This window comes from Spermophilus citellus (genome assembly GCF_964194105.1).
Source record: "Spermophilus citellus genome assembly, chromosome: 4".
In the NCBI taxonomy this organism is placed as follows: domain Eukaryota; kingdom Metazoa; phylum Chordata; class Mammalia; order Rodentia; family Sciuridae; genus Spermophilus; species Spermophilus citellus.
This window is the reverse complement of record NC_138185.1, coordinates 191573640-191590142: the sequence shown is the minus strand read 5'-3', so window position 1 is coordinate 191590142 and position 16503 is coordinate 191573640. Positions and strand designations below refer to the sequence as shown.

The window sequence follows — 16503 nt, the reverse complement described above, 5'->3', positions numbered from 1 at the left end:
TAAGAGAAAGCACTGGGGGAAACCCTGAGTCACTCCAGCACCCCAATGATGATCAGAGGAGGAAGTAGCAGCTAAGGAGACCAAGAAAGACTGTACTGAGACTCAGGAAGACCAGGTAGGTGGACTGGGAGCAAGACACTGTCCAGTCTTTAAAAATTATTTTTCAAAGAATACTTATTACTGTGAGAAAATGTTCAACATAGGTTATGTAGAGGGAAGTAATATATGAAGCAATGATGCTAAGAGTTCTCAGCAGTGATTGAGGAGTTATTATTATTCAATCTTCATCTTTTTTTTTTTTTTTGGTGGCACTGGGGATTGAACCCAGGGGTACTCTACCATTGAGTTGCATTCTCAGCCCTTTTGCTTTCTTTTTATTTTTTATTTTGAGTCAGGGTCTTATTAAGTTTCTGAGGCTGGCCTCAAACTTGTGGTTCTCCTGCCTCAGCCTCCAGAGAAGCTAGAATTACAAGTGAGCACTGTAATGCCCAACTATTATTTTCTTTACAATTCTTCTTTTTCTTTTCTTTTCCTTATCCTCTTCTTCTTCCTTTTTCCCGCTCCCTCAGTACTGGGTATTGAACCCAGGGTCTCACATATGCTAGGCAAGTAGTGTGCCTCTGAGCTACATTCCAGCCCTTAAAACATTTTTATTTTTAAATCTTGAGAAAGGATCTCACTAAGTTGCCAAGACTGGCTCTGAACTTGAGAGCCTTTTGCTACAGCCTCCCAGATAACTAGGATTATAAGTGTGAGCCACTGTATCCCAGCTCTATATTTTCTTAACTTTCAAAACTGAACATATATCACTTTTGCAAAAAATCTTAGATCTGAGTATTTTTGAAAATAAGTATTTGGAGGTGTATTTTGCTGCTCAGAGAGTACTCTACCTTATGTCTACCTCCAACATGTGTCTATAAAAGAGAATGTAGGTTCTTTTCTCCCACAGTGAGTACTGTGGTCAGCAGGCAGTCCAGCCCTACCTGAGGGGGCTTCCTAGATTTCTGGTTAGAGGCAGTCCCTGGGTGGGGGAGTTAGGGAGGCTGTTTGACCCTTGGCAGGCTCTATTCAAGGGTGGCTGAGCTGGCACCATCACTGCCAGCCATGAGTCTCAGGACCAGGTGCACATGCATACCCTGCAAATATTGTAGCCCCACACACCTTGACCTGGCATGGACTCACAGATGGACAGAACAGCAGCTTCATTAAAAAAGTTTATTATCATCTGTGCCACCCAATGCAGGTGAAGCTTGGCTCTCTCCCCAAGTGCCCCAGCCTGCCCACCAGAGCTCCTGGGGAGCTATTCTGTGGTGGGTCCCCATCTTGGGCAGTGTCCTTGCTCATCTGATTCCAGTCCCATTGTTCCTGGTCCAGGGCTAAGCTCCACCTCGAGATGCCATAGGAATGGTCTCTCCTGAGCGACTGTCACCTCCAGCATCTGAGAAATTCATGCCCCCAGAGGCTGGGGCCACATCCACCTGGATGACACCATGCACCTGGGAGAGCTGTGGGCTGTCCAAACTGGCAATGAGCTGGCGGGGGCCTGGTCGCACGGGCACAAACGTCTGGCGCAGTGTCACTGTCTCATTGCCCCCGATGTCCCTGTGGGCAGAGACAAGGTCATAGGCCTAGAGTAACTCAGGGAAGAATAGAAGGGCAATCAGTAAGGAAGGAGCAACAGGTGGAGCCACTCAGGCATTTCTGGGTTCAGATGGAATCTCCACACCCACAACCAGGGCAAAGACTGAGCCCCAGGACCGCCTCCACATAGCCAGATCAGCAGCCTCACGCCCAGCTGCCTGAACTAAAAATCTCCCCATCATTGGGGACTCCTCCCTGCCTGCTCCCATATCCACCTGGACAAAGACTGCGATGCCACCCCAGAGACAGCTCACAGCCCCCTCTTGTCCATCCCCATGGCTCCTGCCCTAACCAGACCATTCCCATCTCACTACGGTTTCAAAGACCAAAGGAAAAAAAAATTTCAAAATAAGATTTTGGAGCCCATCACAGTATTGCCAAATGCTTTAGGTTTTGCCAGAAAAGTATTAAAGAAAATTAATTGCTGGGTGTGGTGGTATAGGCCTGTAATCCCAGCTTCTTATGAGGTTGAAGCAAAACAATGGCAAATTGAAAGCTAGCCTGGGCTACTATTTTGAGACTATATCAAAACAAAAAGAGTTGGAGGGCTGGGGATGTGGCTCAAGCTGTAGTGCGCTCACCAGGCATGCATGCGGCCCGGGTTGGATCCTCAGCACCACATACAAACAAAGATGTTGTGTCCACCGAAAACTAAAAATAAATATTAAAATTCTCTCTCTCTTAAAAAAAAAGAGTTGGAATTTAGCTCAGTAGTGGAGTACCTAGCATGCACAGGCCCTGGGTCCAATCCCCAGTACTGGGGAAAAGAAGAGAATTAATTATTCTCATCTTTCAATCATCTTTCCAAAGAAAAAAAGTGCCCATTAGAAAAAATGTTGTCTTAGAACAAAAGGAAAAGCCTACCCAAGGAGAGACAGTTGGCATCTTTAATCTGACATGCACCACCATGTTTGTGAGTCTGTGTTATATGTGGGGAGGTGTGTGCATACACACACACATACACACTACAATATCTTCCCTTCTTCATGGACCTCTGAAAATCTATTATCAGGCTACCTCTCTGGGAGTCATGATTTCACCAATCTTCATGATTTCACCAATTTCACTGCCCTCCTGTCTCCCATATTGCTTTTCCATTCTATGCTGCCAACCAGAGGTATACTAAGTCCTTCAAGGACTTGGCTTCCTTAAAGAATGAGATCCCAGCTCCCCAACCTGACACACAGCTTCTCTGATTCATCCCCTCTTACCTACACAGCCACACCATCTCGCAAATTGCTCCTGTGCACTGGTGTCACTGAACCTCCCCTTCCCAGCTCACCTTCACTGTCCTGCTCTGCAGCATTTGCCTTGCGTGGCATGAGCTCTTAGCACTGGCTCCCCACCCCTGTTCTTCCTCCAAGGCTCAGCTCATACCACCTCTTCACTGAGGCTCCCGAGTACCTCCAGCTGCTAGGAAAGAGAACCTCGACCTTCTCTGAGTTCCTCCAGCAATTTACATTTTGCATTTTATGCCCTGAACATGATTGCATATATATGGCATCTGCTCATGCCTGTCCCGCCTGCCGCTGTCTAAACCTTTGCTTCTGGCCCCCTTTTAACATAAGCCTATCTTGTGCTCCCTCTTTGGAGTCAGACCCTGTGCAGTCATCATCATCCCTAAGGGAATAAGCCAACATCCCTAACCCCAGAGACAAGCTCTCCATAGGGCAAAGCTTTTTGCTTGGAGCCTGTTTCTGAGAGGTTTCCCTGGGCTGGTCTACCCTTCTACTACTAATTAGCTATGTGGTTTATGATAAATTACTTCATTTCTCTGATTTTCACTTTCTAGCCCATAAAGTGGAATTGAATGTAAAATGAGGTGATGGAATCAATGGCTTTGAAGGTGCCTCTGAGCTCCATGAAGGAGGAAAACAAGAGTGTATAATATAATACAATATAATAATAGGAAGCCTAACAATCTATAAATCAACAGGTAGGTTATGTTTTGACTGTGTATAAATTTGTGTTTTTAGTTTTTTGCTCACTTCTCCATTGATACAAATTTAAAGATAAATTAAGCTCAAAACAGCCTTCAAAGTCTAACTGTGGCACCTATAGTCACAGCTACTTGGGAGGCTGAGGCAGGAGAATGAGTTGAGCCCACGAGTCCCAGACCAGCCTGGGCAACATAGTGAGACCGTGTCTCAAAATTTTTTTTCTTAAAAAAGGTCTGTTTAACTATAGTTGAATTGCAATATTTCAGAAATTAACTTTTACATTCCACTTACTAGCATTATTTCCAAAAGCAGCTGCCTTCCAGCTTTCCTCTGGGAATGTCAAAGTTCCTCCCTGCCCTGGTCTTGGTGTCAGGTGAGGCCTCTGCCACACCCCAGTTTTTGAGTTTAAGCTGAGTACAAGTCAGATGCTAAAGCTGGAATGTGCTCGTAACTGTGTGTGGGTAATGAGACCTAATGAGACTGACTCCCAAACAAGGGCACTAGAAGGCGATTTTGGAGAGGGCTGTCCTTCAGTGTATACCCAGCCAACCATGTTGCCAGAGGTTGAAATACTTTTAAAAACTTTTCTTGGACTTTTGTTTAGAGCCATTTAAAACACACACAGGGGGTGGGGGGACTGGGGTTGTGGCTCAGTGGTAGAGCACTTGCCTAGCACATGCAAGGCCCTGGGTTCGATCCTCAGCACCACATAAAAATAAATAAAATAAAGGTATTGTGTCCAACTAAAACTAAAAAATAAAATATTTAAAAGATAAATAAAACACACACTTGTGCGCATGCACACATGCAGTCAGCCTGCCCCTCCTTTTCTTTTTTTTTAAAGAGAGAGTGAGGGGGTGGAAGAGAGAGAGAGAGAGAGAGAGAGAGAGAGAGAGAGAGAGAGAGAGAGAATTTTAATATTTTATTTTTTAGTTATCGGCGGACACAACATCTTTGTTTGTGTGTGGTGCTGAGGATCGAACCCGGGCCGCACGCATGCCAGGCGAGCGCGCTACCGCTTGAGCCACATCCCCAGCCCCCTGCCCCCCCTTTTCTAAGTGCTTCATTTGGAATGAAAGGGCATCTTTACCCCTTTGTTTATCTTATTAGTCTCGAAATGACTTCAGGCTTTTCCCCAAAGTCTAATCTACTCCCCAAGAAGGGAAATTGGCCACTCTTTTTTTAAAATATTTTTTTTAAGTTGTATATGGACACAATTCCTTTATTTATTTTTATGTGGTGCTGAGGATAAAACCCAGTGCCTCACAAGTGCTAGGCAAGTGCTGTACTACTGAGCTGTAACTCCAGCCCCCAAATTGGCCACTCTTAAGGATGTGCTAGAGACTGTGATTCAGACTCTGAGGAAAATCCCCAAGAAGGGCTTGGAACAGACTTCCAGCCTCCCTGTGACTGTTTTGATGTGACAACAGTCAACTGGAGGAGGAAGTCCTGGAATGTTTATTAAGTGGCCAGTCACCATTCTGGGCGGCATGCCTCCTGGTATAATGGGGTTCCATACCACAGCCTTTGATGTGCAAATGAGAGGTAAAATAACACCCGTCATGGAATCTAATGTATCTGAACCAACAGCTCTGGGATGTTCTCCTAAAGGCTCCCAAAAGTCCTAGAGGCCCTGTTCTGGATTCACAGCAACCAAGGAGCCACAGAAAATCCTGGAGGGCCTGCCTTGAGAAGCCATCATCTAACTATTGGCAGGCTGGGCCCTCAAATGGTGGGGAGATGCACACAAGCCCTGCAGCTGGGGACAGGGGCTAGGTCTCCTGATACTCTGCAGAATGGTGCTTTCCTTACTTGCAGGCATGGGTCAAAGGTCTGGTAGGGCTGCTGAGGGATATCTGGCTCTGGAGAACCTCAGGACAGGGGGAGACTCCCTCCATCACTGTGTGAGTCTGGGTGAGAGATGTCTCAGGGAGGACTAGCAAGGCAGGTGTCAAGCTTCACTGTCTGAGCTGCTAGGAACCCTGGTAGGGTGGCAAGAGGACAACACTATTTTTTGATGTATCACGGCATTCCCAGGAGCCTGGCTGAGACAAAGATCAGGGTAGCAACCTTCCTGTTGTTGGCCTGATGGTGAAAGCAGGGGAGGAAAGCAGGGGAAAAGGTGGGCAGAGTGGGAAGGGATACCCTGCTTCACTCCAGGACCTCCCACAGCACTCAGGAGCCCTCTTTCTAAAGAGGGGAACGCTTGTCCCTGTTGCCAGAAAGCCAGTCTAAAAGGTCAGCTTCCGGCCTTCTCTGCTTTCCCTCTGTGCTTTTCCTGGGGAGGGGCAGGGCAGCGTGTGTCTGTGTCAGAGATGATAAACACAGAAGTCAAAGAACACAAGTACTGTGTGTACTCTCCCTAGGCCCAGAGCCTCATGCAGTCAGGATCAGTCTCAGCCTGGGTGAGGGCCTGAGGCATGCGGCTCTATCCCTTGGAGCTGCTACTCCACTCTTATGGCACAAACCAGGCAGCATGCTCAAGAGCTTGGGGTGGTATATGCTCCAAAGGAGAGAGCAGAGTCTGTCCCCTGTGAGCCATGGCCACTAGTGTCCCTGTCTATAAAGCAGGGATGAAGATGACAAAAAATAGAAATGACTAGATGCAGAGCAGTAAGTTTGTGCCACATGTGAGACTAAACAACCCAAGGACGAAGTGCTACTGGCAGCCCCACTTGATAGGCCAGAATACTGAGGCTTAGAAGAGTGTCACCTGCCCGTGGCTATCTAGTCAGAAGTAATGGAGCTGACTTGAACCCATGTCTTTAGGTTTCCGCAGCTTTGCTTGTAGTCATGTGACAATCCTCTAATTCACTTTAAAGAGCTTTCCTGATCTCTAAATAAGATAATATCCCTGCAAGTGCCTGGCCAACTTTTCAGTGCGGGCAGATGTTAGCCATGGCTTACTAATAATTCCCACGTGGAGTTTTAGCTCCCTGATGAGCTGGTCAGGCCCCTGGAGTGCTGCACAAAGCACCCAGCAGATCTCCTTAAGCACTGGTTGGACTGGACTAAACTGGAGTTGGGAGGGATTACTGGCTGGCCCCAGGGGACTTTGTGGAGTCCTGATAGTGAGAAGAAGCAAAGCTGGGGCTCAGGGTAACCTGGGGAAAATGGAGGGCAGCAGCAGGGGCCAGGAGGAGAGGCCAGACTTACCCAACATTGAGGACCTTGGGTCTCTGTAACCCAGAGCCCTCTAGCCGGAAGACAACATTGGTGAGGGTGACAGGCAGTGGGTTCTTGAAGACAATCTGTACTTCACACTCCTGACCAACTACCGCTGCTCCCAGTAACTGAGAAAAACAGAGGCCCATATCATATCAGAGACCCTGACCAAACACACAGAGTCTATATGCTACACCCCAGTGAAAAGACCCTTAGAATCAAAACTTCCCCATAAGTCCTATGTTTCTGTCCTGAGAGAAGGCTCCCCAAAAGTCAGAGAGGAAACTTCCAACCCACTCTACAGCCAAGGCTACCACAGAATCAGAGACATGAGTTCCCCTTTCATAGACACGGAAACTGAGGGAGGCCCAGGAGACCAGAGCTGGTCCTTAACATTTTTCTCCCAGACAGACTCATTAGGCCAGCCTGTTCCTGGCTCAGCACTCTCCCCTCTTCTCCTTCAGTTTCCTTTAACCCCATGCCACCACTCCTGGATCACATCTCATGCCCCTCAAAACTGCACTCACTGTGAGGGAGAGGTCTGGGGTACGCAAACGGAAGGTGTGCTGCTTGGCCAGGACCTGCCCACTCTCCTTGACATGGCCAGAGACATTGAGCAGCATGGCCCCTTGGTCCACAAGGTGGGGCCGGTATTCCTTGTAGGCCACAGGCATGGTCACACGTTCCGCTGGGGAGAGTATGCACAGGTCACTAAGGCGTGTCTCTCCAGATGTGGCCTTCCCAGAGGTGTACCCCCTTGCTCTGGGTCTCCATGTCTATAGCCCCTGGTGTTTGGCTATCTAGGGGGCAGGGCTGGGTAAGGAGCACTTACAGGCTCCTGGTGCCAGTGCTACTTCCTTCTTGGACTCCTTGAAGGTAGACCCGGTGACACCAGTGTAGTAGGTGACAGAGAGGTAGAGGTGCAGCTTCACAGTGCGGCGGCTACTGCCACGATTGGTCAGCACCACGGAGACTGTCAGGTCCTGCCCCATCACTGCATCCTGTGCTTCCACCTGCATGGCCACATCCTCAGCAGAGTCCCGGGTGGCATATACATTGGGTTTGCTGCCATGGGCAGCCGCTGTCTCCACTGCCTTCCGCTCTGCTTCTGATCCTAGGGGTTAAGGGTCAAGGGTGAGATGCAGCTTTGGCCTGGGTGGTGAGCGCTCAGTAGAACACTCGGCATGGAGCTGACTGTCTGTGGGGAATGGTACCTTCTGGGTGCTTATAGATGTGGGTGATGTCCTCCCGCATGTTGGAGCCGATGGCCTTTGTGACAATGAGCGTGCCAATGGCTTTTTCTTCCACATACACAATCTTAAAGCTGCCATCATCCTGCCGCTGCCAATATACCTTGTCACTGTTCACCTGTTGCAGAGTGAGGGCATGAGCAGGACTGAGTGAGCCAGAATGTCTGAGGGGAGGCCTGACCCCAAGTGCCTTCTATCAGTTCCAGGGGCTGCAGGGCAGGGTTAAGTCTGAAAAGTGGAAGCTTCTTGGGAGAGCCCAACTGGGAGACTTCCCAAGCTGAGCCAGACAAGGCTAGAGAGTAGGGAAGAAGCTGGCCTGGGAGGCTCCATGCAGTACATTTGGACATTAATAACAGTAATCCCTTGCACTTGTTCACTGGCTTTACAACTTAGGAAGCAGTTTCATACTCATTATCTCTTTTGATCCTGAGCACAGGAAGTAAGGTAGCCATTATTATGTCCTTTTTACAACTGAGGAAACTAAGACTCTAGAATGAGTGACTTGCCCAAGGTCACACAGCTAGTTAGTCAACGGCAAAGTCAGGACCAGAGAATCCAGGACTGAAGCCAATGCTCTGATCACTCTGGACTGCCTGAGGAGGCACCTGGAACCTCACTCTCACCTCAGCAAAAATGAAGGGTGTGTCGTACTTCATGTAGACTAAGCCATTTTTGATGGACTCCACAGAGCAGGGGCCACAGCAGAAGATGCCTAGGGAATCAGATAGGACAGAAGTGAGGGATCCAAGGAAGCCAAGAGGGACCCTCAGACCCTGAGCAGAGGCCACAACACAATTCCTTTGCCCCCCACCCAGCAAAGTCCAGTACCCCCGGCTGGTAGCCTCTGGAAGGGGCCAAAAATCCTCACCAAATACTCAGGGCCAGTGAACACCCAGTCTAACCAAGGGAGGGACAACAAAGAAGACAACAGCCAGTCAGCTTTCCTCAGCCCAGGCTGCTCTGTGGAAAGATGGAGGTTGGGGGCAAGCCTGTGGACAGCCTGCCTTCACAGCCAGGTCATCAGCACCCTCTCTGGGCTGGCTGAAACAATGCCCATTATCTGTGATGCCCAGAGGACAGGGCAATCTCCCTATCCTCCATCAGGATCCATCCAGAGCCATGGTGACTCTGCTGGGAAAGTGATGACACCACCATCGCCATTCCAGAAAGATCCAGAACAACACCTCAGCTCTGCAGTCCACTCTGTGCTCTTTACTGGAAAGTGGTGTCGTGGGGGAACATGTGGGGGAAAAAAAGAGTCTGTCCTTATCATACTTAAGAGGGTTTCCTAGAGGATGTGGGTTGGCAGCAGGAGGCCCAGTAGGAGAAGGCCAACAGGAAGTGAGGGCATCTAACAGGAAATAATCTTAACAACACCTAACACTGTGGCCTCCTTTTACAGATGGGGAAACAGGCTCAGCAAGGTAAAGTAGATGCCAGGATCTCATAAGACAGCTGGAAGGAGCTAATAATTTATTGAGTGGCTACTGTGTTCAAATGTTCTAGGTATGCTGCTAGTCCTCTTGGATTCATTATTTCTCACTGAATCCTCCCAGCTACCCTCTATGATATACATTATCCCCACATTATACACAGAAACATGGAAGCCCAAAGATGCAAGATTCTCACTCACCTGCCCAAGATCACTTATCTGAGAAGTGATCAAGGAGGAATCAAGCCCTGGCCTGGCTGGCCCCAGAGTCCCCACCACTTCTCAGAGCAGGGCCAGAACTCAGGTTTGCCAGTGCCTGAGTTCTGGCTCCAGCATCATGGGCACCACTATATTGCTAAACATTGGAGGTACCATTTTCATAGATGATTGAGAGGGAGGGATCTTGGAGGGGACCAGAGAAAGAAGATAGGCCAGGCAAAGGCTATCTGACCCAGGCAAGGGAGAGTCTGGAAGGAAGAAACTGGAGGGGCAGACCAGGTTTCCTGGGCTGGAATTCCAAGGTTGGAAGTGGGTGGGGATCTGTTTGTGCAATAGGTCTCATTTTTGCAGAGGAAAGGCTGATAGGTTATGTGATCCCAGGCTATATCTTAGGGCTGGGTTATAGGGGCTGTTTTCTTTGAATCTATCTGAGTCTTATTTGTTCATCCTGTACATAAAGCTTATACTGAATAATGGAGCAAACAGAGAGGAACTTGGAGAAAGTGAGAGTGTGTGTCAATGAGAGTGAGTCGGGGACTGCATGTGCTCTCCTGGTAAGCTAGTGTCCTGTACCCCAAAGTCCTTCACCTCTGTGGGCCACAGTTTCCCACATGTCTCACAGGGCTTGGAGTGAATCCTAAACCTAGGTGATCTTCAGAATCATCATGGGAATTTTCAAAAATATATATTTTTATATAGATAGTGGGCGTTGTTTCAGCTACTCCAGCTGGGGCTGGGGTTGTGGTTCAGTGGTGGAGCACTTGCCTAGCACATGTGAGGCACTAGGTTCACTCCTCAGCACCACATAAAAATAAATAAATAAAATAAAGATCCAATAGAGGATTTAAAAATATATATATATATATATATAATATATTTATATGCATATAAATATATTTATATATTTCAGTTCATATGTTTGTATAAAATATATTTATTTATATGATATTTATATATGTATGTGTGTGTGTGTGTATATATATATATATATATATATATATATATATATTTAAATTATATATAAAAGGGTCTTTTAACTATCTCCCAGATATGTAAGTGAGAAAAGCAAGCAAGAATAGTAGACATGGGGCTGGGGATGTGGCTCAAGCGGTAGCGCGCTCGCCTGGCATGCGTGCGGCCCGGGTTCGATCCTCAGCACCACATACCAACAAAGATGTTGTGTCCGCCGAGAACTAAAAAATAAATATTAAAAATTCTCTCTCTCTCTCTCTCTCTCTCTCTCTCTCTCTCTCTCTCTCTCTCTCTCCTCTCCTCTCTCACTCTCTCTAAAAAAAAAAAAGAATAGTAGACTTGCCTGGGGAGGGAAACCTCACACTGACAACTCTTGAATCTTTTAGCTTTTGAGCCATCTGAGTATATTAGTCATTATAAATAAATAAAATTAGACATTATAAATAAAACTAGCCAATATAAATAATTACATAAAAAGATGAAAATAAACCAACAGTTGTATGGCGATTCAGTTGATAAACCCATTTAAAGAACTTTGAGGCTGAAGATCTTGGTTCTCAGGCTGAGTCCCAGACTGACACTTAGAGTTTGTCACCCAGGTGGAGTGGGAGGAAGGGAACCAGGATGGGGTCTGAGAGCCAGGGAAGGCCTGCCTTACCACTGCTGGTCTCCTGGGGTGTGGCATCCACAACCTGCCACCCATCAAATCCTGAGGGTAGATCTGGCCTCTTCATCCAGCAGTCATTCCACACATGGAAATTCCTGGGTAGTGGAGGAAGGGCTGGGTCTGAGACTTCAATGCAGGGCTCCCAGCTCCAGGCCTTGCCTGCCCCTCCACATCTCAGCCTCAGCAGATATAGGAGGTCAAGCCCCAGCCCCAGCCTCACCAAACAGAATCATGGTTCAGATGCTCAAGTGGCTTCATGTTCTCATCAAAGTAGATGTCCATAGTGAGGGACGTGTCTGTGTCATGTGCAGAGTTGAAGTTGGTGACAGTGCGGGTAGCTAGACCCAGGCATCGCAATACTGTGGAGGAACCAGGGTTGAGATTCGGGGCAGAGGGTGGGGGGAAGGTAAGGCATCAGGTCATCAATATCAGGGGGAAAAGGACAACTGAGGTTGCCAAGCTGAAATTCACCACCATGGTCAGGGGTCACAGGGCCCAGGAACCTTTGGGCTATAGAGCACTTGGGGTTAGCGAAAGCCAGGGCACCTGCCTGGCTCAAACCCTGCATATGGCTTCTTTTTCCTCTCTCTTAGGCCTCTCTCTGTTGTTCACATAATTAATGATAATTAAGGCAGCTTATCATCTACCTTTGCCTGCACCCTATGCTGTAGTAGCCATGACTGGGTTCGGCTAGATGAAGATGGAGACTAGCTTCCCTCCCTCCTCCTTGTAGGACCCAAGTCACTCCTGTCCTGATCCCTTCACTACCTGTGGTGGTCACACCAGCAAAGACCCAGCACTGGCCATAGGGGACAGAATAGCCAGTGCGTAGGTAGCTAAGCAGGATCTCCACGCTGCCCACCCACGCTGAAGGGTTGGTGCCTCGAGAGTAATCGCCAGACCAGTTCCCAATCAGGACTCCATTGTCATCCAGGGAGTTCACCTGCCCAAGACAAGATGGGGTGGGGCTGAGTTGGGGGAGGTGCTCAGGACCTGGCTGGGTCCCCAGCCCAGCCCCTGACCCTGCAACCACCCCTCACCCCTAAATGCCTCAAGACCTAGACATTAGCCTGAGCCCCACCTATCCCTTCCCCGAACTATCTATACCCCCTCCTATCCTGTTCTGACACAGGAATGTGAATCCTGGGTGTGCCAAGTTGTGGGTTTGGCCCTACATTACACAGGAGTTGGGACAGGAGCCAAGGAAGGGTGTAGTGGGAGCAAGCAAGGGAGAGAAGAAGAGCGAGACCCCCTTCCTGCAATACCCTTTGCAAAGGCAGGGACATTCCTGAGGATAGTGAAGGAATCCAGCAAGGGTAGGACCCTGGGCAGGGTGCAGAAGAGGCAGTAGGAAGACACAGTGTAAGACTGAGAGATACGAGGGTGCTCACCATGGCAGAGATGACCCTGGAGACACTGACTGGATCCCCACGACCTCCATATGGCATTCCCCGCCGATCCAGGATGTACAGGCAGGCATCCAGTACCCCGTGGTCAAACTGGTAGGAGGGAGGGCAGAGTTGGCTACAGATCACTCTGGAGACATTCTGACACTGGGCCAGGACCCTTCTCCACCTGCCTCCCCTCATTGCAGGTGACCCTAACCAGTCATACCTGACCATAGTTCCAGGTCCGCTCACCGATCTGTGCTTCAGTTCCATAGTAAATTCTCCCAGACTCATTAAGCACATACTCCTGCCGCCAGTCCTCATGGTCCACATATACAATGTCCTCTAAGTCCCCAGAAAACACATACTTTAATCCCTATACTCTCTCTCTGGGCCCTACCTGCCCCTTGGCCAGGTCTGCAGATCTCGTGACCATAGAAGAACAGAGTATAACTCTAGCCTGACAGAACTGCTCTCAGGAAGGACAGAAGGACCACAACACAGATGGTAGGAGAAGGTTGGTCCTAGCCAGGGTCTTCCTCAATAGAGGTAAGACAGGTCATGTTTCTATACTGGGAGTAGTTCCCCTCCACAGACAATGGGAGGCTGACTTTTTCTGTGGCCAGGTATCCAGGCACCCACTCAGATCCTAGAAAAGGAAGCCCTGGCCTGCCTTTCCCTCCTGGCAACCTCTGCTTCTATCCCCAACTGGCTTACCTGGGCACCAGGGATTGAAGAGGATGTAGATCTCATTGTGGGGGTCAAAGGGTAACTGGAATTCCCCAGCCTCTGAGCGTGTGCGGACAGTGAATTGAAACTTGCCGATGATGGCATTGGGGGAGGTGTGAACTCGAAGATTCAGATTCTGCCCACTGGCCTTCATCACCTGGGCCTTCCAGCCCCCACTGCCCCCCTTGCCTACTGGGATGATCACGTGGGTACCCTTGCCAACCTCAGGGTTGTTACCTAGAATGGGAAAATTAGCAATTAGCTGGTAAGGCCTTGCTTAGATTTCTCCCAGCCCCACCCAAAATGTCTATGAGCCAGTGTGTATATATGAGTGTCCCTGAGTTGGGTCATTCTGTGACAATCTCCCTCAAAGTAGCTGTGTCCGCCCGATGATTGCCTGCGAGTTAGGGCAGAGCCCCAGTCCAACATCCCAAACCTGTTCCCCTGACATTGAACTCAGAGACAGGGAGGGGAGACCAGGGCTATTGTTACCCTCTTCCTGCCTGACAATCCCAGTGCCTGGGCTGGAGGAGCAGAGCCACACTGACTGATGCAAATCCCCCTATCCTGTAGGAAAGGGCAGTCCACATACCAAAGGCCAGCCCTACCTGCTCCCCAGAGCTGCAGCTCCCAGAGCCCAGGGCATCCCTGATGGAGGTGGTAGGGGTATCTGGGAAATTAGAGGCTGGGTGGGCAAGGTTGGGCTCTAATCAGAGGGTAAGAAGAGTCGCCCGCCCCCAGTAGCTGCATAATCACTAGCCTGGGCAGTCAACGGTCACCAAGCAACGCCGTGAGAGAGGCACCTGCCCTGGGTCATGGGACAGAAATATACAGAGAGAGTCAGGGTTGGACAGAGAGATTGAGAGATACAGATAGATACAGTGTGTTTGTGTGGGGGAGAACCAACCACACTCTGTAGAAAGAGCAGACCCAGAAAGAAGGGCACACTGAGGCTGACTCCAGAAAGGAAGTATTGTGAAACAGATACCCTGGAGGCCTGAGGAGAGAAAACTTGGGAAAACTTAAAACACCAAGACCCTCCCCAAGAAGTCATGTATACATGACATTTGCATATGCCTTATCTGGCAGGGGTGAGGGGTGATAGGCAGGAGCCTAAAGATCTCTCTGATCCAATACCAGCCTCTCCTCCAACAAATCTAGGGCCTTCGCCCTTCCATACAGGCCACACTCACCAATGAGCAGCTCAAGGGCAATGCGATCAGAGGACTCATAGCTCCGGTTCAGGAAAAGGACCACATGGAAAGGCTGCCCACGGCGCACAATCAGTTCATCATACTCATACTCATCTGTGTGATGCTCTCTGCGGTTCTGGTCTGAGCGTGAGCTCAGCAAATCCACACCAGTCACCACCAGCATGCCCTCTGCAAGGCCACATATCTGGGTCAGTGAAGCCCCCCACAAGGAACCCAGAACTCCCTTATGCCCCTAGTGATGAGTCTCAGGTCCCATTAAGGCCTTTCAGCTCTCAGCCAAGAAGAACAGCTGGCCTCACCTCGGATGGTGCCATCTCCAGCTGCGTTTATACCACTGCCGCGGGAGTCAGGTCTTCGGTCTCGAGAGCTAGACCCTCGACTTCTGGAGCCAGACCCTCGACTTCTGGAGCCAGAGGGCTCAGGCCCCCAGTCATCATCTGCCCTATTCCTGCGTGAGCAGCAGCCACAGCAGCGAGCCCAGAAGGACCGGGCTCTTCCTCCTCTAGAGCGTCTGTCTGGCTCTGGCTCTGGCTCTGGAGAAGGTGTGGTAGGGGGTTGCAAGGGGTTCCCGCCCCAACGGCCCACGTCTGAGCGAGGACCATCCATAGTGCCTGTGAAGAAGAGGCAGGGGAGGCTCTGATCACTCACTCAGAGCTGTACCTAGCTAGTCCACTCAGAAACCCTTCTCCAGTGAGTTGATTCAGTCATCCCAACCAGAGGACTGAAACAATTTGACATTGACCCAGAAATTCCCCTAGACCCGTCTGAGACCCTCCCCAAAAACTCCATTCAGACACCCCAAGAAAACTTCCCATAATGCAGAGAAAAGCCTTCCCCATCTCCTTATTCACACCCACCAAACCACATCCAAAAGATGGATGCCCAAAGGAAAAACCCACTCAAGGGCCCATCTGAGGAAATGGACACAGTTCCTTGAATGAACACCTGTCACAGCCTCAAGACGCATCCCCACAGACCAGTGCACCTCAGTGTCCCTGGGCCTGGTCCCTCCACCTGCTGGCTTCTCAGTCTAGAGGTCCACGACGCTGACAGCCTCTAGAACCCATTTCTTTGCAGAAAGCTCCCCACTCAAGGCTCCCCATAAGACCGGCGGGTGGCATGGGGGACCTGGGGTCCTTGGCATTCCTCACGTTGGGGCAAACCCTACATGGGGCTGCCAGGAGGGCCAGGGCACAGGAGGTGCCGGGAGCCGGCGCTGGGTCCAGCGAAAGCTGCTCCTCCAGCCCAGCGGACAGGTACCCGCTGACCGGCACTCCTCCTTTCTGGGGCTGGACCTGTGCGCGTGTGGCCCCCAGAAAGCGCAGACCGCTGAGGCTCAGCACCACGATGACTGTCGGAGCCCCTCACCTGGCAGCGATGTTGGCGAGTCCCAGGACCCGGGCGGGAACAGGTCGGGACTGATGGCACGGGCGCACGGGCTGGACGCCGCTGCGCGAATAGAAGGTGTGGGGCAGGCGGGGTAAGTGGTTTATGAGGGGAGGGAGGGCGGGGCCGAGCTGCTAGGAAGAAGGGGAAGAGTGGTTGCTCCATCCCTGGGGGTGGGGTGGGGGGAAGAGGCCTGGCCTCTGGGGGCTGTCTCAGGGAGGTAGGGGCGGAAAATGGATACCGGCCACACCCCTTTCCCCTTTCTAGGAACCAGGACGACGCTAGCGAAGGGGCGGGGTCCGGGTATGTCAGGACCAAGACTGGAAAGAAAAGGTAAGACTTTGGTGGGACTATCGGTGTGAGGGACCCCACAACAGGCTTGTTCTTGCCAGACAGGGTGCATAAAGAGGGAGACCCTTCTACCCACAGCCATGTCTGGCTGACCTCATGTTCCCAAGCTGAGGATGCCTACCTCTACTCCTGCAGACCCCTGCTGCCAA

General features: G+C 50.1%; 1 protein-coding gene across 1 annotated transcript; it reads right to left on the bottom strand.

The window, feature by feature from the left end:
* Nucleotides 1–1376: 1376 nt before the first annotated feature.
* TGM1 (transglutaminase 1) lies at nt 1377–16061 on the bottom strand (the record flags this gene model as incomplete). The annotated part of the gene is made up of 15 exons (XM_081288829.1): nt 15986–16061; nt 14917–15228; nt 14597–14785; nt 13392–13640; nt 12901–13019; nt 12678–12785; nt 12055–12229; nt 11507–11645; nt 11278–11381; nt 8620–8708; nt 7961–8114; nt 7579–7860; nt 7274–7434; nt 6738–6874; nt 1377–1602 (listed from the first exon to the last, which is right to left on the bottom strand). Exons 2-15 carry the CDS (start codon nt 15221–15223, stop codon nt 1377–1379), a joined length of 2439 nt encoding a protein of 812 aa, XP_081144955.1. The 5' UTR covers nt 15224–15228; nt 15986–16061.
* Nucleotides 16062–16503: the final 442 nt, after the last annotated feature.